This window comes from Aristolochia californica, unplaced genomic scaffold (assembly GCF_029961685.1).
Source record: "Aristolochia californica isolate CCGP_79_NKW_82.1479 unplaced genomic scaffold, dmAriCali1.0.hap1 SCAF_5, whole genome shotgun sequence".
In the NCBI taxonomy this organism is placed as follows: Eukaryota; Viridiplantae; Streptophyta; class Magnoliopsida; order Piperales; family Aristolochiaceae; genus Aristolochia; species Aristolochia californica.
In genome coordinates this window covers 45,515,687-45,537,661 of record NW_027182214.1, presented here as the reverse complement: position 1 = coordinate 45,537,661, position 21,975 = coordinate 45,515,687, and the positions used below count along the sequence as shown (strand labels likewise).

The window sequence follows — 21,975 nt, the reverse complement described above, 5'->3', positions numbered from 1 at the left end:
TCTCGTCCATGCACCAAAACACAGAGAGCATAGTAGGATGCTGCTGAAAATGCAGAGAGGAAGGGCCGTAGCAGATAGATGGCAGGAGACAGCGCAGTCGACATTTGGATCATAAAACGCCGGGAAGTGTAGAGGTGGCATGGAGTCGAGCTATATAAATTATAAAAATAAATAAGAAGAATTTAGAATATAAAATTAATTGGACCAATTTGTGTTCCCTACGAAGAGAAGAGGCATAGCTATTTTTCGATTTTTAATATGATTGGTAATTTTTATGTAATTTATTTTGTATTTGTCAATAATAAGCAAGTAGACAATTAGGAAGCATAATGATGATACAAATTACAAACATAGAGTTTTCCTCTTTATAATACCGATAATAAGAAGAGATTGTCTTAAATATGTAATCATCCCAGATACCCAACTAAATGCATAGTATCTATAAATATTCTTGTAAGTTTTGGAGGAGATACAAATTATCTATAATAAAGGTGTGTCTGCCCTGCCCCTCTACATTTTCGAGATTTCAGCACTAATCTCTGCCTTGTCAGCAAAACCTCTTCTCTCCCACACCGCCCGTTCCTCAGTTTCTTCCGGTTGCCTATGGTTCAAATCGATCGCCCATGGCGAATTTCCTTGCTCAATTTCAGACTATAAAGAACGCATGCGATCGTCTGATCATTGCAGGTTAGTTCACTTTCTCTTCTCTTTTTCTTTCTTTGCCCCCTCCCTTTTTCATTCAGTTTTCGGCTTTTATCCTCTTCTGCCTTTTTCCTCCGATCTTAGCCACTCAACCTTGGACTGTTAATTCAGAGCGAACGCTCTTGTTGTGCGATTTTGTCATAGCCGATACATCCTATTTTGATCTAGTTCTGTTGTGCATACATGCAAATATATACGTTCCTGGCTGTTTGAGTTTTCTATTGCATTCACGGAGAAAATGCTACTCGTCTGAATGAGAAATGAGTTAAGAGGTCCTGCTAGTTATAACTGCTGCAGTTCGTTTGGTTATTTTGTGGACTTATTCTCTCTAAAAGAAAAAGAAATAAAAATCGTCTGTTTAAGAGCCATAATAGTTCAAGTCATTGCATCTTGATAAAAACTGGTTGACTGCCTACCTATTTAAGACGGGCATTATTCATCCATGCATTGAAGTGAAAGAGATCAACCAAGTCAAACTTTTTTGCGAGGCTTTACAGGGAAATACAACAAACTGTGTCAGGGGAACAATTGATGTGTTGATAGTTCTATGGCTTATCTGAACTAGCACTTTCTGTTAATTTGATCTTTAATTTGAGGGGGGAAAAAAAGAAAAAGAGAAAAGCAAACTTTCCAAAGATTCTGGAAATGAACTGATTTTTTCAGACACTAAAAAGACGTCAAAGTTTCATTCTCATTTTCATATACAACAGGCCACCCGTTTGGTTTTCACAATACCCCTGTTGAATTACCTAAGCCTGAAATAAAAATGTAGATATATTAGTGTTTAAAAATCTGTTAGTTGCATGACTTCAAGAGATCCGAGTACTCTGATTAGTTTGTGCTGAGTGACAGTCTATCATGCACTTTATTAATATAAAAAAAAAATTCTACTTTTCTAGATGCCAACAATGATGACTGGAGATAATTCCACTGAAAAACCCATGTAGGGAGTAGGTCTTGTCTAAATACTATTGTTTTATGTTCACTTTGACCTTTTTTTTTATAATAATGCCAAAAAGATTCCATTGAGAAGGGCAACAAACTAGAGAACTCCAAAAAAGTACAGAAGCCAAAGTGACAAAACAAACAAGTTGGGAGAATGCTCCCAACAGTGAGGTGTTGGCAGGAAATACCCTACCCTTGCTAGCCCTTGGATCATTAATGCCATTGACACATCTTGGGGATTGTTCACATTGAGTTGTTTATTAGAGAAAGTTGATTCCTTTCATAATGTGGCTTGAGTAGTCTGAGTAAGCAATTTATTTTTTGACCGACTGACCAAGTCCTTACAGTTGATCTGATTAGAGGACAGAAATTATCAGAAGATTTATCCTCTTGTCTGATCATCTCATTTATTTGGATCCTTATTCTTTTGTATAATGTGACTAAAAAACTCTTTTTACATCGATTTCCAGTTGAAGATGTAAGTGACTTGTGGCCTAGTGTGAAGGACGGATTTGAGAACCGCTTACCATTTAAAGAGGCTTCCTTGAACAACAAGACTCGTAATATAGTTAGTGTGGAGAATCTGCCAGCAGAGTTTATTTTAACAACAGATGCAAGGCTACGTAGTCGTTTTCCCCAAGAGCAGTCTCTATTTTGGTTTCGGGAGCCATATGCAACTATTGTCCTTGTTACTTGTGAGGTATCTTTCCAATCCTTTCAACATGATCACTGTTTGTGTGTCCTAGTTCCAGTTGAAGCCTTTTTTTTTTTATGAATTCATGTTTCATTTTGCATGGTAGCCGCATAAACTCTCAAGTAATTAATGCTGCCGAATCGAATTCTGTATATTCTTCTGTTAAATTTGACTGTTAAAATTTGGTTGTACTTGTTAAAATGCAAATGCAAGTGATTGCAGTTTTCCTAAGTATATTCTTCTGACCATTCTCATTATTGTTTGATGCCTGTGTATCATGCTGTTTTTCCGTGTGATTTGAGCTCATTTTTATTTTGCTTTTTCAGGACCTTGATGAATTCAAGACCATTCTAAAACCACGACTCAAGTTACTTGTTCAAAATGATGAAAGGGAGTGGTTTATTGTATTTGTGTCAAAGGCTCACCCAAGCAACGATCAGGCTACCAAGTTAGCAAAAAAGATATATGCAAAACTTGAAGTCGACTTTAGTACAAAAAAGAGAGAAAGGTATCTCAAGGTTTTCGACATTTCTTCTCTTTCTACTTCTTTTTCTTCTTAATTTTTGGTTATTTGGGTTCATAAATATTCTTTGAGCATATGCAAATTTCTTTTACACACTGACAAACATTTGTTGAGACTATGAAGAGGAGGAATGGACAGGAGCTGATGAGAGATTAGAGAATAAAGGAAATACAATTTACTTTGTGGAATACAAAGAGCTTAGATCACTTGCCTTCCTCATTATTTGATCTTTCTGCTGCAAAAAGTCTGAATCGCTCCAACCTCCAAGATCTGTTGGCTGCAATTGTAAGGCAAAATTTGGGATTCTGTGGCGTCTATGACTTCGTTCAAGCCAGTGAGAGCAAGCTGGTTGCCCCCCTCCTCCTGGCCGCCTGAAGCTGAACCTTCATAGGAGTTCGTTCGGCAACCCACACTCTTTAGGATATGGGGGTATGATTAGAGTCCACTTGTGCAACTCCATATTAAGCTATAGTGGCCCCTCAGCATTTCTGACTCAACCAATGCAAAGGTCTATGCTTTGCTAAATGCTCTTAAGATTTATGCCCGACATTGCCACCATCCAGTAATCACTGAATACGACTCGACAAGTATTATTGCATAGGCCAAAGGGGATTGTCAGTGTAGTCAGAGATTTGATCAAGAATTCACTCAGATTGAGGACCTGTCTTCTAGCTTGAATATCACTTGCTCTCACATTCGTAGAGAGCCAAACATGGTGGCAGACCGACTTGCTAGATGAGGACACTTGTTAGGTGAATTATTGGTTGTATTTAATTCTCATTATGCTCACCATTAGCGCTCCTGTTGTTCTCTGCTAGCTGTTTTCCTGCTAGCCTTTCTTTCGTTTAATAATTTTTTTGAAATGTTAATCTTATTAATTAGAGGAAGAAAAAAACAAGCCAAGAGGGAGCCCCTTCAACAATGGGGAGGAAGTTCCCAAATACAAGAGAATCAATGGAAATGGCAGCATTGGTGTGAGAATCTGACATAGAATTGGCTTCTCTAAGGACATGCTACTATAAAAGATCAAAGTGGATATATAAATCATTGATTTTCTCTAAGATAACTCTGAGCCTCCATGGAGGCTTTGATTTTCCTTTCATTCAGCTAATGACCAAGGTGGAGTCCCCCTCAATGACAAGAAGGCTGGAGAATTTTTGGGTGAAAACCTTCACCCCTTAGTGCCTGGAATTGTGCTCCCATTGAGTCTGAATTGCACATTGGACCTGCATAAGTCAGCGAAATCGATCCCGTGGGGTCTCTGCAAACTCCACCAATACCGCAAACCTTGGATTGCCTAAGGAGCTACCATCAAAGTTGAGCTTGATGGAACCCAATGGAAGGGGAGACTAGGAAAGAAGAGTTTGGGGAAGGGGAGCTCCAAAGGAAGATGCTGCTCTCCAATGCATCTGGATTAGCAAGAGGGGGATGGGGGGCAGAGCTTTATATGCTTCAGCCCAGGTTAGAGTAGCTTGCAGAATTTTATAATCAAGATTCTTTTGAAGAGGCTGAGTTATTGAGTGTTCTATTATTCTGTTCTTCTCACAAATACCATGAAACTGCTGCCATGGCCTATTTCCAGAGGACCAGCCCCACTTTAGTCAGGTTTTGAGATAAATTCTGCTGCACGAAGTCAGAATAAGAGTCTGGAAAGCACCCTTGCATACCAAACTGCCAAAACACAAAACCCCAGACTTTGTGGTTGGAAGGACAATGCATCAATAAATGATCCATCTCTTCCTTGACATCATCACATAGCTTGCACAGGGATCTGATGATAGGCAACCTCTTTTCAGCAATTCATTACACGTGAATATCTTTTTATGGGATGCAGTTTATATAAAGTTTGGGGTTCCATGAATTTCCAAAATAGGTTAATCTTTTGAGCTTCGGGCTGCCTTGCCGGCCCTAAGAGCACTTTGTAAAGAGATGATATGGAGAAATCTCCCTTAGGGGTCAGAGTGCAAAGAATCTCATCCCTACATTGGTTTCAGAAATAAGAGCTTCCCAACAAAGTAAGCAATTCCAATATGTCTTCTGCCTCCCTTTTATCCAATGCTCTTCTGAACCCGAAATTCCAGGAGGCCGAGGGACCCCTGCCCGTTCTTATATGTTGAACTACCACCTCCTTATTTAGAACAATGTTATATAGCCTGGGAAATTTGAGCTTCCAAGGAGTGTCACCAAACTTCTGATCAGAAATCCACTTAGTCACCTGTTCCAATATGGAATCTTATGTGCTGGCTGAAATTGGTTTTATGGTTGCAGATTTTTCTTTAGATGTTCGAAGCCCTATAAGATGGGATGTCAGATGACAGCCAGCGGTTGGAGTCAAAACCGTACTTTGCATTAAGAACTTGTTGCCACGAAGGTTCTTCAGATGTGGGAAATTTCTACAGCCATTTAGCAAGGAGGGCTTCATTCGTAAACTTAAGCCTTTTAGTACCTAAGTTCCTATCTCCTTTCTTCTGACATACATCCTCCCATTTAACTAGAAGATACTTTAAATTTATCCTCTACAGAGTGCTTCTAGTTTTCTTATCATGCTTGCTGGACATGGAATAAGAGAGAAAGTAATTAGGGATTTGACCAGTGTTAAGCCTCAGCCTTGGAAAGCAATCAACCTTTCCATGTCAGCCTATTTTCAATTCTCTTTTTGTTGAGTGAAATGATAATTTATTCAGAGGACAAACAATATAAACCAAATCAAATGAGCACTCCCTTTACAACAAGGGATTGGAGGGAGGCTCCATCCTTAGCAAGAGAGTCAGCTAGAGAGTTAGCTGATCTCGGTAACTGGATTCCAATACACCTCTCAATTTTTTCCTTTAACAATATTTTACCCTTTAAAAAAAAGTCCACCATTCCTGCCCAATCAACTAGTTTCTTGGCAAGAACATGGATCCACCAACTGCTATATATTCTTCAGCATATGGTGCCTGGGACACTTTGATACTGAGCCCCTTCTTCCTTTGAACACACCCTCCTTATCCCTAAGTTACTGGATTTACCTAGTGTATAAAATTTAATTTAGACGACCACAAAGATGGAGGTTTTTCAGAAAGCTGTAAGTTCTTATGAAGTAGTTTCAGAGACCATTTAAAAAAAAGAGATCACACCAGACGTAAAGTTCCTCATTGCATTTTTTAACATGATTCTGTATATGCTACCTTGTCAGAAGAGCCAACTACTGCTCACCTGCTGACAACTAAATGTTTGTATTTTGCTACTTTATTTGTGCTGAATGAGAAAGGATCTTTTGCTCTTTTAAAATTGAAGGGGGTCTAGAGATAACTAGCCAAACCAGAAAATAATTTTTTTTTTTTGATAAAGATGTATTTATATATAAACAAAAAAAATACAAAGGAAGAGGGAGCAACTCCCTTACAACCAGAGATTTCAGGGATGCTCCCTACTTGGCTAGCACATCTGCAGCCGAATTTGCAGATATCAGAATGTGAAACCCAATACAAGTGTGAAGTGATGTAAAATCTAAAATTTCCCGAAAGATATCCTAATGGCGCCGTGGAGGAGGGGAAGCACGTTCACACCATCCAATGACCACCTTTGAGTCTCCTTCAATGTGAATGGGACCACTGCAATTGTCTCTGAAAATGCGAAGCCCATTGAGTAGGTCATAAAGCTCAGCCGTCGTAGAATCAGATATGCCTAGCGGATCAGCATAAGAGAAACATTGATTGCCAAATGAATCCGAAATAATTTCCCCAAAACCAGCAATCCCCGAAAATAATTTCTCAGAGCAGCTTTCTTTATGGAAGTCTTTTCTTAACCATTCTGATATACTGATTTTTTCTCCTACTTCTTTATATATATATATATATTTGAGAAAGGTTATTGATTGTAAAATTTCAATTTCTGCTTTAGCGTCTACTTTTCTTGGCTGAATTGTGTATCAAGGTGTAACTGCTCATTCTTTTTTCTTATTCTGTTAATCTTATGTAGATGCTGCAAATTGGATATACATGGTCCTGAGGCAAGCTTTTGGGAAGATTTGGACTCTAAGATAGTGGAATCTATTAGGAACACTTTAGATAGACGTATTCAATTCTATGAGGATGAAATTCGCAAGCTAAGTGAGCAGCGTTTCATGCCAGTCTGGAATTTCTGTAACTTCTTTATTTTGAAGGTTATTTTCTTTCAACTTTCGTGTGCTATCTGGCCATGTTTTAAATTTATTTTGTAGCAACTTGTCTGGATAGATAAATCTATTTGTCTGTTGCAGGAGAGCTTGGCTTTCATGTTTGAGATAGCTCATCTTCATGAAGATTCATTGCGAGAATATGATGAACTAGAACTTTGCTATCTGGAGACGGGTACTTGAAGGACATATACCTTGCTTATTTGCATAAAAGCTCTTAATTTGTTATCTTTTTAAAGTTTTCCTTATTTTGGTTTCTAGTTTGTCACGAAATGCTGTGATAACTGTGAAGTTGGATTAAGGGGAAAAAAGTGAGAGATAAATTTTCTGGAGTAAAAGTGTCATACTGTCCAGAAATTTTCTGCAGCATGCTATTAACCACTTCCCTCCTCTATTAATTGCCTCTGAGGGCTGATCTTTCTCCCTCCTTGTATTCATTAAATTATTCTCATTAAAAAAACCTTCACAAGCTAAAAAAATTTATTCCCCTCCGTTACAATATGGAGTGGATAACCTATAAGTGATCTGACCAAACTGCCCTTTATACCATAAAACTATCTATTCACACTTGACAAAAACTTTAGGCTTATGTTCTCGATTATGTTTGGGTAGTTGTTGTTATTTTTTTGTATGTATCTGTTTCTGCTTGTATTGCATGTAAAAGAGACAGCAAACCTGAACATCATACATGTCTTAGAACTTTCAAGCCAGACTAGTTTTGATGGTGGTTAAGTGACTATGTGAAGGCGTTGCCTGTTAAATTTCTGGTCAATAGCCACTGCTTCCTTTCATTCACATAGTTCAACAAATTGATGCATGTATGAGTCTGTGAACCAGCAAATGTCAGATTTGGATATGGCTGAAATGGTTCTATGATGGTCGTATCAATCGATACGGATTGACATGGTGGTTCATGCATTGTCTGATACTGCCAGGTCATATCTGCTTGCCAGATATACTAATATGATAGCCTTATCATTCAGGATGTTCAATTCATCTCTTTCTCAATGCTCTCCTGATGATGATCATGGCAAGGATGTGTGCTATTAGCTGTATGTGCTTTGTTGGGAGTTGGGATATTTGTTGGTTACTATTGACTATTTAGTAACAAATGCAGCAAACACTCAGTCCGTAAGACAGAGAGACTTCGGAGGATTGGACCATGGAGATGATCAGGCAGCATTGTTAAAGCCTGGATGCAAGCCTTTGTCACAGATTGTTCAAGATGATTCATTTAGGGAATTTGAATTTCGACAATATTTGTTTGCCTGTCAATCTAAGGTCAGTACATTGACTATTTGGGTTCTTGTCTACCTTATGCTCTGCCACCTCAATACAAAAGAATTTATTTATCTTTTTGCATGTCTTTGTGGGGGCATGGTAGCCATTATATTCATATGGTCGCTGGGCAACTCCCTTTGTCATATTTATGCTTACTATTGAATTTCATTATACAGTTACTGTTTAAGCTTAAACGTCCAGTTGAGGTTGCATCCAGGGGCTATTCATTCATTATCAGCTTCTCAAAGGCGCTAGCACTTCATGAAGTATGATGTTCTTTGTGGAAACTGTTTGGGATGCTTGGCATTATCCTACGCTTATAGAAATTTATTTCTGCCTCTTTGCCACAATTTGCAGAATACCCTACCTTTTTGCATGCGGGAAGTATGGATAATAAGTGCTTGTCTGGCTTTAATTAACTCAACCTCGTCACACTATGATAGAGAACTTGTGGCACCTAACCTTGATAAGGAGTTTTATCGTCTTCAGGGGGATCTTTATTCACTTAGCCGCATCAAGGTAAACTTTATATGCCTTAAAGTTCCTGACTATTTTTTCTTTTCTTTTTTTGTTGAAAATCTGACTATTTATTCTTTTCTTTCATCCACTAAGTATCTGTTTTATTATTCTTTTTCCTGCCAGGCACAATGCTGCCTGGATCTGGAATCTACGTGTTTTTATTTCTAAATCCGTAGGTTAAGCAACAGTGGTCAAAGGAGATATGGGATATAACTCTATATCTTCTCTTTTAAGATAATTTCTGTAGGGCAAGTGTTTAAGTAACTTCTTAGACCAGAGGGTTGCACTTGAAGTTATTCTTTAAACATATACTAATATATTGAACTTCTTTTCCCAGATCCATGTTCTTTGATGTACTTCATTTTTCTATATTACAGTATGAGATTGTTAATCGGTACTACCTCTAATCTGACAGTTTATGAGGCTTGCGTATCTTATTGGGTATGGAATAGACATCGAACGGAGTCCTGTAAACAGGTATTTTCTGGGTGTTGTCTATAAAACCGAATCTCTGAAGTTTCAATCAGCATATGTTGCTTCCATAAATTGTGGTCTTTATGGTATTCTTGCACAAAATTAGCTTCTTCTTATGTTAACGGCATTATGCAGTTTGTACTGTTAAATACTGAAATTTCATCACTTTCTCAATTTACGGTATGGTACTACTTTTGTGGAAAGTGGACTTTTTCCAATATTAAATGCAGCTCTCTTTCTTGTGCAGTGCAGCTTTAAGCATGCTACCTTGGCCCAAGCCAGGGGTTTGGCCTTCACTCCCCCCTGATGCTTCGTCTGTAGTGTTAGCCAAAGAGAAGGTCAGTGTCCATGATAATAAGAAAACAAAGAGGTTTTCTTGTATAGCATGTACTGTATAGACCATCTAATTTGTTATTTTTATTTAGTCTCAGTGACCAGCATAAAAAAGTGTCGACTTCCTTGACCATTTTGATCTTTACTTCTTTTTTTTAAATATGCTAGAGATATTCAAATAGTTGATTTGTGAATAATGTGTTTGATTAAAAAAAGAAAGTGATTGCAAAAAGGATGTGAAGGCAGCAGATTTGAACAGAAAAAGAAAGTCCCACTTTAGCAATTGGCTAAATAAATTAGCTGTCAGGTGACTCTGCTTCCATTTTATGTCTTTGGTTCTAAAAGATCTTTGATGGGTTTTAATTTATTGTCTGAGCTCTACGCGAAGAGGACCAGAGATGCCTCCACTGGTCTTCACTGCTTTCATGATACCTGTTGAATTCAACCTTCCAGGAAACTGATCGAGGATGATTCCTATGGGAAAAGTGGAAAGAAGCATGATTTGTTAAAAAAGGCCACTGATTTCCAGTTAATCTTGACAATGAGGGATGCTTCTCAAAGGGGTATTGTGTGTGTGTAATCAACATTCTGAAATGAAAAAAAAGGCCATTGTTGTGGTAAAGCTTGTGTAAAAGTTCTAATTTTAGCATGTAGTCCTCAACAAAGGCAACTTTATGTGGTTGTCAATTCATCCATATTTGAGATCAGCATGTAGTCCTCAACAAATGTTTCTTTATGTGGTTGTCAACTCATCCATATTTTAGATTAGAATGTAGTCCTCATCAAAGCTGCTTTTTGTGGTTGTCAACTCATCCATATTTTGTTTGTTTGTAGTAACATGTTACTCACTTCTGTCAATTGAAATTTGTTCTTCATAAGTTTTGTCAATATACGTAGTTTTTTCTACAGATGATTCTTCAAGCAAATCCCAGAGTCAAGCACTTCAGTATCCAAAGGAAACCTCTGCCCCTAGAGCCTTCTGTACTTCTTCGCGAGGCTAATCGGCGGAGGGCTTCTCTTTCAGCGGGCAATGTCTTTGAGTTATTTGAAAACTGGCCAGGTCCTACTGATGGGTAATGACAAAGTAAACATACCAGATGGTGCTTCCATTTATTGATTATCTTTTCTGATTTTGTGCTCCTCCCAGTGTTTTTCTTAGTAATGATCCTGTTTATGTGTGGCAGCTCAGGTTTGGATGGATATCCAAAGATGTCTCCATCAAATAAACCACACTTGAGCACTGTGACAAGAATCAATTCTGGACCAGGAAATTTAGAAAATATGGCTTTGCCACTTGATCGCCCTATGAGAATTTCTGAAATTTATGTTGCTGCTGAATATTCATTGCAGCGTACAATATCTGATCCTGAATTGTGGAAACCGCTTTCTTCCCTTGAAGAATTTGAGGTAAATTTCTTCATGTCATGCTACACTGTTATTTTTGTTTAGTGACTTTAGTCTAAATTCTTTTATGTTATTTCTTCCTCTCTGAATATTGGCTGAAACTAGTGCTTGTTGATTCTTCCAGCAAAAATATCTAGAGTTAACCAAAGGTGCTGCAGATAACTACCACTGCTCATGGTGGAAAAGACATGGGGTGGTTCTTGATGGAGAAATCGCAGCTGTTTGCCATAAGCATGGAAATTTTGATCTTGCTGCAAAATCATATGAAAAAGTTTGTGCTCTTTATGCTGGTGAAGGATGGCAAGACCTACTGGCAGAAGTTCTCCCGAATCTTGCGGAGTGCCAGAAGATGCTAAATGATGAAGCTGGTTATCTCTCATCATGTGTGAGGTTGTTGTCATTAGATAAAGGTTTATTTTTTACTAAAGAACGTCAATCATTTCAGTTAGAGGTTGTGCGGCTTGCACATGGTGAAATGAAGCATCCTGTACCCCTTGATGTGTCATCACTAATAACATTTTCTGGAAATCCTGGTCCACCACTAGAATTATGTGATGGGGACCCCGGTATATTGTTGGTGACAGTGTGGAGTGGGTTCCCTGATGATATAGCTCTTGAGTCTCTTAGTCTCACACTGATAGCAACATCTAGTACTGATGAAAGTGAAGGTGAAGGTGTTGAGGTACCATTTCTTTGCTTACAAATGTCACTCATTGATTGTAGTTGTTTCTTTAAATTTACCTCAATTTTGGCTGCTTTTCTTTTTTTTGTTTTGGTAATCGGATATGTTTTGTTTTTTTTGGCTACTAATGAAGTTGGTAAATCTTCTCTTCGGATTTTCAGGCAATTAGAAGCTCTGCTGCTCCTATGATAAGGCCTGGGAGGAACACTATAACTCTAGATCTGCCTCCGCAAAAACCTGGATCCTATGTTTTAGGAGTCCTCACAGGACAGATTGGACATTTAAGGTTCAGATCTCATAGTTTTTCCAAAGGTGGCCCCCCAGATAGTGATGATTTCATGGGCTACGAGAAGCCAACTAAACCAGTATTAAAAGTATTACTTCTGAACTCTCCATGAGAAACAAAATAAGCTTTTGAGATTTTTTTTTTGAGTTTCTTTCTCCTTTTATTTTTCCTGCAATCATCTGCCTTTTAGTTGTCTTGTTTTTGTAAATAGTCACATGTAAAAAGAAACTGCTCATGGATTGTGTCTATTTGTCTTGATGGTTTCTCTTTTGCTTAGGTGTTCAAACCAAGACCTTTAGTTGATCTTTCTGCAGCCACTTCATCTGCTTTGCTAATGAATGAACCTCAGTGGGTTGGTTTAGTTGTCATGCCCATTAACTATTCTCTCAAAGGTGCTATCTTGCACATAGATACCGGTCCAGGGCTGACAATTGAGGAGTCTTGCTTGATTGAACTGGAGAAATGTGCAAATAAAATGCATGGAACTCATGTTGAGGACTTGAAAGATGGAAAGAAGGATAATTTATCTCATGTTTCTAAAGAATATACACAATTAGCACTTGAGAATGGTAAAATACGATTACCTGATTGGGCAAGCAACGTAACTTCTGTGTTGTGGATTCCTGTTCTTGCAGTGGACAACAGGCTAGCCCGAGGAACCTCTTCAGGTTTGAATCTCAAGGATTAGCTGCCATGTTGAAAAAAAGTATTATATGCTTGTCTTATTTGGAGCCTCAATTTACTTTGATAATTTATGCTCTGACTTCTGAATGGTATTCTGTTTTTTAGATTATCTCAAGAAACAGAGCGTCGTTGATGGAATGAGGACAGTTGCTTTGAAACTGGAATTTGGCACATCTCATAACCAAGTGTTTGAAAGGCACATTGCTTCTGTCTTGATTTTTCCTTTCACAATATAATTGAAGCACCCTTTTCTTATTTGGCCATGAAATTGTCCTAACTGTCCTTGCAGGACTGTCGCTATGCATTTCACTGACCCTTTCCATGTCAGCACTCGCCTTACAGATAAATGCAATGATGGTACTTTGCTTTTACAGGTATTTTCTGTTTAACTTTGTGATTGTCCTCTTTAGAAAGAAGAGACATTGGCACATAGTTTCACTTCTCTGGTTAGCATGAACAGTCTTTCAAGCAGGTGATATTGATTTTGAACTGCTTTGCAATTTTGTATTGCTCTTCTGTGAAGTTGATGACATGCAATAGCTATAGTTTACAAAAAAACGTTATAGTTTGCTGCTGTATTTATTGGTGGGTAATATGATTCTACCTTCCAATACATATACACGTCTTTGCTTGCTCATGCTAGTTGTGTAAGAGTGAGTGAAATTGTTGTAGGAGAATATTTCCTCATTGTTTTGAGATTGGACAGATCTTCTGTCTTGAGGAAAGAATTAGGATCCTAATTTTGACATGTCGTTTGGGAGAAATTGGCCTAACTTCAGCCTGATTCTTTTTTACAAGTTTTTTTTGTTCAATGCTGGAGTTTACTGATCACAGTCGAAGTGCTTGTTGGTGTTACTCGCATGTATTCTTTTGAATGTTGATTACACACACTAGTCTCCATACCTTAGGGAGACTTGAACCCAAGACTTCACATTAGAGTACCCCATTTGGCTATTGAGACAAATGCCTATTCCACCTCACCACTTAGTCCCATTATGCAATGCCTTTGGATTCAAACATCGATAAATAAGTCATTCATGTTAACAGTATTCATCTAAAAAAAATGTTTACAGTTGAGGTGCCTGATATTTCCACAGAGGTCCACATCTTGATTGATGGTCTGGATTTTGTTTGACTTATACACTAACCTGACTCTTCTCTTCCCGCTTGCTTTCGTGCTCCATGTACCGTAGGGTGGTGATTTCATTGCATTTTCTGGTAGGAACCTATCTCAAAGAAGATTGAGGAAGAGACCTAATCTAGGTTTTTTTTTTAAATGATGACCTAATGTAGGTTTGAAAGCAAGGGTTGAAGGGAGAGAGAGAGAGGCATATGGCTGGCACAGCAGAGGAGGAATGTGCTTGGGGAAAAATCAAAGAGAGAAAAACACACAAAAGAATTTGGGGAACTTAGATGGCCTTCATAGGGCGCTCATTCTACTATTTATTGATGATATGCATCCTTTGACTAGGAAACTTTTCTCTTTGTCACTCTTAAACTAGGGCACTACCTTATCTAAAAACTTGGCAAGTAAGGAGTAGGGGGAGAGTTATTGGGTTGGCACAGTTGGGATGGGACTAGATGTGCTAGGAGACAAAACAAAAATAGAAAAACACAAAGAAATTTGGGAATTTAGATGCCCCTTATAGGATTTTTATTCTACTATTTACTAATAATATGCATGCTAGAATTTTTTTTTGAATGGTGAAATTAATTTTGAAAGGCCTAAAAGGGCTATAAAGAATACATCCAAAAGGAAAAGAAAAGAACGGCAAATATAATAAGCAAACTAAAATCTATGTCAAAGGATCCCAAATTTACATCAAAGGAAAAAGAAGATTTTATCAAAGGAAACCTCCCCTAACAACAAGAGATTGAAGAGAGGGGGGGGGGGGTGTGGGTGTTGCTAATTCAGTGCACAAATTAGTAGCCAATGACGCCATGGGGTGAGAAAGATGAGGTAGAGCACCATCCGATGACAATCTTGGAGTCTCCCTCCATGATAGGGGACCACTGAAGCGGTTCTAAAAAATTCGCAAGCTGTGAAGGAGACAGGAGAGCTCAGCAGTGGTCGAGTCAGCAATTCCGAGAGGGGAACAACCTAACATGAATAGAAGATTAACATGACTAAAATACCTTTAACTGAGACTCTTATATGAGACCTCTTCTTGTGAGACTCATCTTAGACTCCACCATATTAATTCTAGCTCTGTGTGACTTCTTATTGTGAGAGTCATGTAAGACTCTTCCATACCTACTCTTCAACAAAAAACTTTAATAAGATCAGCTACATGGGTGCAATTGTTGAAAAGTCAATCCATTAGTTCTCTCTTGGGCTCAGATTGTGATGATTTCAAATATTACGCTTGGGCTAGTTTGAGATTGAATTGGAAGAACCTGGCTGTATGTCGTCCCACATGGGTGATACAGATGGAAGCCAGGACACCTCCTCCCTATGGTCTTCTCAAACTCAACTTCAGTGGGAGTTCAAAAGGTAATCTAGGATTTATTTGCATAGGTGGAATCATCAGAAATCAGGAGGGTCATTATCTCCTTACTTGCTCTAGTTCCATTGGTGAAAAGTATATTCAGCAAGTGCAGAAGTCAAAGCAGCGATCAAGGATATTCGTTTTTTCAGGGAATATTTCTCACTACCTATTATTATTGGAGGAGATTCTATCGTTATAGTTTCCTGGGTTAAGGGTACGACAGATCTTCCTGTGAAATTTGATAGGCTATTTTTCCAATTGTTGGATTTGACTGATTCACTTCACACCACTTGGTAATATGTCCATCGCTTAGTAACTACTGTGGCAGAATCTCTAGCTAAAGAAGGGATTTCCCTTCAACTTCTTGTTGTTTATACGAGATCTTCATTGATGATTCTCTGTTAGCTTATTTCTGTATTCTGTATTCTTTGTTTTTCTTAAATACAATTTTCCATCATCCAAAAAGAAGTCTAGTATCTCCTTCTAAATCTCTTCTTGAATAAGAAACAGAGATCACTCAATTAGGAGTGTTATCCCCATTGGACGTGACCTCTGTTCTCCAGCTTTTTCATTCTCTTTATTGACAAAAAACTCTCCTTAAGACCATATTACGAAGAAAAAAATGATTGTGCTGCCCCTCATATTAATAAAACTCAATTTACCCGACATGAACCTAATTACCCCATATAATAGGGAAACACCTAACATTTTCTCTTCTCTATGATCAAATTGTCTATCATTCAGAAAAGAAGAAATTATGTGGCTTAAATGTTTTTGAGTTGACACCAATCCTTGGAGCTTATAGCAAATAAAAAGATTCTACTTTTGTAATAGTTGACATGAGGCTAATTCAAGGTTCTGGTTGAATGCAATGGGTTAGTTTATTAGTTGTAACGGTATAGGTGATGGGCAAAGGAATATTCAGGCATCTAAGGAGATTGTGATCTCCATGTTCTTAGAAGTCATACCAATGTAGGTGTGGAATATATAACACACTTTACAGATCAAATTTGCACTTTAGATCTGTTGGAAAGCTGTAAAAATGGTTAGTTTGCTCCTTAACTAGCCTCTAACCTGTTCTTCTCTTGGAAATCCTGGTCCTTTGAGTATCAAAGGAGTGTTTAGAGATTCATCTGGCCAGATTCTTGCCTCTTATGCAGGTTCTATTGGTGTTTCGGATTTGACAACTGCTGAATTATTCACTCTTATGCAAGGGCTTCATATCTTTCGTAGCCGATTTCAACTCCAGATTGAAGGGGATTCAAAAAGTGTCATTAGCTAGTGTTTGTGGAAAAAACTCCCCTTGGTGTCATTGGAGTTGTTTTTGTAAAATTCAGGATTTTTCAAGCCCTTTCTGTAATTGGCATCCTGTTCCTAGACCAGTTAATAGTTTAGCTGAATCCCTTGTTAAAGAGCAGATTTTCCTTCAATCTCTCATTGTAGGGGATCCCCTTGTTTGATCTTTCTTGATTTTTTTGCCTTTTGGCTCTGAATACAATAGTCTTTTCTCGACAAAAATAATAAAAGCCTCTAACCTAGAAAGGTAGAATTCTGTCCTAGGGTTTGATAATTTCAGCTTCTCCATTTGAAAAAAAAAAAAACCCAGCTTTGACTGAAATGAATTTAGAGATTGGAGAGAAAAATAGTGTTTTCATTTAAAATTCGTAACCGAGATGAGGGAGATCTAAATTATAGAGGTGCATTATCTTAATTAGTAACTTATGGGCTTATTAACTAAGAGCAAAAGGAAAAGAAAAAAGAACCAGAGATAGTAAATAACCTGACAATTGAAATCAAATGACTAAATTACTTCCTTCCACTTCTTGGCCTAATGTGATGGATAAATTATTTAAACTTTCTTAAAAAGAAGCTGCTTGCGTAGCAATACCATGATATTTTCTTCGAAGTTTCTTTTAGGTCTCTTCTTCACAAATTCTTTTTCAAGTCGTTCAAATTGATCTTAGTGGACCTCATCTGCTTTTGAAGTTAGGCCACATATCGAGCTCTGTAACTGTACTTTGGGCTGTATCAACTGTACTGGTTATGTGATGGTGCATAAGTGGATATCAAGAACTCCTAATGATTTGGAAATCACTCGTCTTCATCATTTCCAATGATCCCTTCCTTATAACTAGGCTTGTACCATAAAACAAAATGTCAGGTAGTTGATCAGCCACACCTTTATTTCATGACTTGGAAAATTTATGATTCTCCTGGAGCACATCTGTTCGCTTGGAAGCAAGTTACACTATGTTGCTCCTGGAAGGATGGGCCTTAACTTTGGACCATGTGGTACTCTTCTATTTCTATGGCCTGCTACATTCGTTTCTTTCATATTTTTGGTCATAAAAATCCCATCATTCTTTGGTTATACTAGTGCTCCACATCTTAGGTTTGTTTTGTAAGAGTGAGAGTTGTTGGGAAAAAGTAGTTTCATATTGCTTTGGTCTTGGAGAGATCATGTGTTTATTACTTGGAAAGAGGTGCTCTTTCTGTGGTTAATAATTTTTGGAGGAAACAACCCAACTTCACTGGTATTGGAGCAAATCCAAGCTCATCTGTTTTAATTTAATGGTCCATGTGTGTTCCATGTGCTCCATGTCTGTATGTTCTCCATGTCTTGGGCCAAGTTGTTAGTTTAGTCCAAGATAGGAGAGGGAGTATTGGTCTTTAAAATTTTCACATTCTATGGCTGTACGAGTACGCTAAATTTCAGGCTAATTGTCCAAGGATAAGTGCATTGCTTTAGGCTTGAAAGTTCTTGTGCTTCTTATTTGGGAAGAGGTCTTGTAGCTTCAGCTATTCAATTTAGGAGGAACTGGTCCCAACTTTGACACACATAAATTAATGACAAAAAGTATGGTTTCTTACGAGTAAGGATATTGCAAATTTTTGTTTAAACAACTTTGTGCATAAACATGCAGTTGGCATGATTTAAGTTGGCACAATCTTTCTTTAATTGATAGGTTTTTTTAATTGTAGTTATCAAAACCAATGTGGTAGCTTCTGCCTTATTAGGTCTTGCAGAAGGATCACATGATTTCACTGAGTACTAACGAGTTGGCACACACTCTAAACTTACAAGAACAGACTCTTTTCAAATGCTTAATAGCTTTGTCAAATTTGGTTTATTTTAATTTTTGAAGTGATTTTGTTGTGCAAATTGTCAAAGGTGACCTTGCACTCCCAAGTTAAGGCTACCTTAACCATCAATGATGCCTGGCTGGACCTGCAAGCTGGTTTCCTTCATAAAGGAAGCAGAGATGGGAGACCAACTTCAAGCTTCTTCCCACTTGTCATCTCTCCAACTTCTAGAGCTGGAATTCTTTTCAGCATTTGCTTGGGAAACATGTCCAATGGAGGTAAGACTTTTCCCTGATGAAAAGAACTGTTCTGGCCTTCATTAGCTTCATCCTAAATTATAAAATATTACAGATGATTGTTGCTCATCATTAAACCCAGTCAGTTTCTCTACAAGATGCTAACAGGTTGTTGGATTGTTCTAGATGAGAAAAAGATACTTCAACTGGATAATGTATTGAATATCCGATATCAGATCAAGGGTGATAGAACTGTTGGAGCACATACTCCAGTTGCAGCATCTACTTCAAGTTCAAAGGTTCCTCTTACCAATGATGCAGGAGAATTACTTTACAAGAGTGCCCTAGTTTTGCAGAGGCCTGTTCTGGATCCATGTCTGGCAGTTGGCTTCCTTCCCTTACCAGCAGATGGACTTAGAGTTGGTCAGCTTGTTAGCATGAAATGGAGAGTGGAAAGGATGAAGGGCTTAAATAAAACATTACCCTCTACAGACAAAGTAAGCTGAAATTTCCTTTCTTGGTGCACTTAGAAAGCTATTAGGATATGCAAAGGATTCAACCCTGTTCTTGAAAAACCATTTATATTATACTTGACATTGACCTTCATGTTTGCCTATGGGGAAAACCCTTCTACTGCTGAAAGTAACCTATCCAGTATTAAGAAAGAGGTGAGTTCCTTAATTGATAGGACACAAGTTTTAGATGCCATCTGGTCAAAGTTAATGAGCCTGAACTCAGAGCTCAATAAAGGTCCATTCCTGATACTTGATTGGGTTTGTCCATGTGCTGATTCTCAGATCCCACAATTCTACTTTATCCTAGGTTTGTACTTTGTTTCATTCTTAAGTATATATAGAGTACTCGATTAGAAAAAGAGAGAACTTTTCAAGTAGCACTTTATCTTCTCATTGATAATAAATAAGCTAGACATTTACTCTTGCCAACTTTGTAATTTTATTTTTTACTTTTTACACCGCAGGATGAAGTGCTCTATGAAATCAAGGCAAATGCTGTACATTGGATGATTGCAGGGAGAAAGCGTGGCCATGTATCATTGTCTAAGCAGCAAGGTTTATATATCATTTACCCTTTTATTTATTTCTAAGTTATGTGTTCAGTTATTTCTGCTGAGCCACTGATGCCTAATATGCAGGTTCAAGGATAGTTATCTCCATAACATGTGTCCCCCTGGTGGCTGGCTATGTTCGCCCCCCACAGCTAGGTCTTCCTGAGGAGGGGGATGACAACATAAGCTGCAATCCAGCTAGTCCTCATGTAGTTTGTGTCTTGCCAGCACCTCTGAGCTCATCTTTTTGTGTTGCAGTGTGATACAGGTGAGCCCACCCTACAGATGCATAAATGCAATGAGATCACATCCAAATCTTAATGGATTAATTTTCTCCATGATAATCTTATATATATGTTATTTTAGGTGGTCTGCTTTTCACATTTTGTAAGCTGTCTTGGGTGTCACATCTGCTTCCCCTGGACCCGGTATTACTTGGTCCCTTTGGATTACTAAGTTGAGTAACTCAAGAATTATGTCCAAGAATTTTGATGCACACTAATGTAACTGGACTAGGGTGGTCACTGAAGAATGCACGCATGAAAGATGGAGAGTTGCTCTACAAAGTGTCAAGCTGAATTACTATTTTGGGTCTTTTTCAACCATATTGTCAAGGCATGAAAGAAATGTTAATCAATCAACCAACCTTCTTGCTAATACATAAATGCCAAGTTGAAGAAGTAGAGGGTTATATTTGAACAAATGTTTGAACAAACGTTTCTTATGTTTTTACCTAATGTATTATTCATTATCTGGAATGTACTGATTGACAAATATTCTTTCACACGAGGTATCTTAAAACACTTTTTTGTAGCTATTACCTAAGAGGAATAGGTAGTATTTGATTCTTAGATGTGAATTTCTGTGGTGGTGATTTGTAAGGATCTTTAAACCTGACTTGTCCTTCAGGAACACTTTAAAGCACTTGAATAGAGGGAAGAGCATTGGTTCACGTGGTAGATGAAGACAGGCCGTAGCCATAGTTCTGATTACATATCTAAAGTTATGTTGTCCGAATTGAAGCTTGCTGGGCAGTGCAATGATAATTCATATATAATCAAGGGCATGGGACGAAGACTGGAAACAGTCAAGTGGGATCCTGATAAATAGTGATAAGCAAGGCTTGTCTCCAAGTCATGGTGTTGGATGGATCCAAGATCAGAATTTTATTATCTTCATGTGATCTGTGATGCTTTTGGGAATGTTACAGGGAGCTAACAGATCATGTCTTTGAAATTGTCCTTTTGCTGCTTGCAAACCCTATGGAAGATGTTGTGGCCCCCTTATGAAGACAAACAGAGGTAGATTTAGTCATGTGATACATCTTGGCAAAATAGCAGCTATTAGAACAGAAAATTGTTCATTGCAGCCGTCTTAGTGATCCGTCTGTTTTGGACGGGTATGGCTTCTCTTTTGCTCTCTCTTGTCGGCAACACTGAATGCTTCGAATTGAGAGGTGGAAAATGGGGGACCTGAAGAAGGAAGATGTGATTACCATTAGCAGCCGCTTCACTAACAAGAGATGTCTAAATCTCTCGCAAACACCTTTCGTGTTCGGTCCCTGTCATGAATTGCACGATGCATCGTAATTTGCTTTTAGAGATATGGTCGTCGATGTTTCAGTGGTACAAATCAAGCATATGGGGATTGGGTGACTGGGTCCATGAACCCATATTCAAAGTTTCCTACAGTGCCTGTGTCTCAGGTTTCTGTTTATCTCATATCCCTTTTTTCAAATACGTAAAAAAAAAAAGTGGGTCGTGGATTTGGCCATGCTGGTAGACTGAGACAACTCGTTGAGTACCATTCATACTCGGATGGTCCATAGAGAACGATTGACCCCTAGGGCTCACACTCCTCGTATGGTCCATAGAGAACGATTGATCCCTCGAGCTGGTCCATTGCAAGCGCCAGGCCGTAGAATGCTACGAATAGCTTCAGCGCCACTTGTAAAAAGGCCGCTACTGAGTACTGACTTCTTCTCTAATCTCCATGGTCATTGTTAGCCAACAGCAAAGCCAAGTCAAGGAAACATGCGATCCTCTCTGAAAGAAATTGGAAGAAGGAAACAAATAATTAAGTCTAAGAGGAAAAGCGCTTCTACCGATCCCTAATCTCTGTAAAGAAAAGTGGTTTTCTGGAAGGACAAAACGGTGGATGTCTGTCGCTTCAGTATCCAATTTAAGACCGTCAAAATTCATGGGGCACGCCGTGCCACGCTCCCTCTCCTCCTTGGAGCATACACTCAAAAATAATACTTTGCTCTCGATCTTAATTTCTTATTCACATCATCGGTTTAAATAGCCGTTTTACAAAATATACATGGAAGAATTTGAGTGATTAACGGGATTACCCCAATCACCGGATTTACAGAATATTACATGATTTCTCCTTAAGGGAAGAAATCTTTGAGT

At 38.3% G+C, this 21,975-nt stretch overlaps 1 protein-coding gene across 4 annotated transcripts; it reads left to right on the top strand.

Annotated features, from left to right (window-relative positions):
* The first annotated feature begins 330 nt into the window (after positions 1 to 330).
* Positions 331 to 21,013, top strand: LOC137966112 (trafficking protein particle complex II-specific subunit 130 homolog). 4 transcript variants are annotated; one of them, XR_011116184.1, is made up of 23 exons: positions 331 to 687; positions 2,118 to 2,347; positions 2,668 to 2,849; positions 6,828 to 7,011; positions 7,108 to 7,198; positions 8,141 to 8,304; positions 8,481 to 8,570; positions 8,662 to 8,823; positions 9,239 to 9,300; positions 9,545 to 9,635; positions 10,540 to 10,703; positions 10,815 to 11,037; positions 11,159 to 11,716; positions 11,878 to 12,090; positions 12,280 to 12,670; positions 12,792 to 12,882; positions 12,976 to 13,060; positions 18,348 to 18,537; positions 18,682 to 18,992; positions 19,475 to 19,565; positions 19,649 to 19,829; positions 19,928 to 19,989; positions 20,078 to 20,378. XR_011116184.1 is itself a non-coding variant. In XM_068812605.1 (22 exons), the coding sequence occupies exons 1-21, from the start codon at positions 624 to 626 to the stop codon at positions 19,822 to 19,824; spliced, it is 3,813 nt and encodes a 1,270-aa protein (XP_068668706.1). In that variant the 5' UTR covers positions 331 to 623; the 3' UTR covers positions 19,825 to 19,829; positions 20,471 to 21,013. The 4 variants fall into 4 exon arrangements, 3 of the variants coding, with proteins under 3 accessions (XP_068668706.1, XP_068668704.1, XP_068668707.1); XM_068812605.1 differs by lacking the exons at positions 19,928 to 19,989; positions 20,078 to 20,378 and adding an exon at positions 20,471 to 21,013; XM_068812603.1 differs by having other exon boundaries at positions 19,928 to 20,378.
* Positions 21,014 to 21,975: the final 962 nt, after the last annotated feature.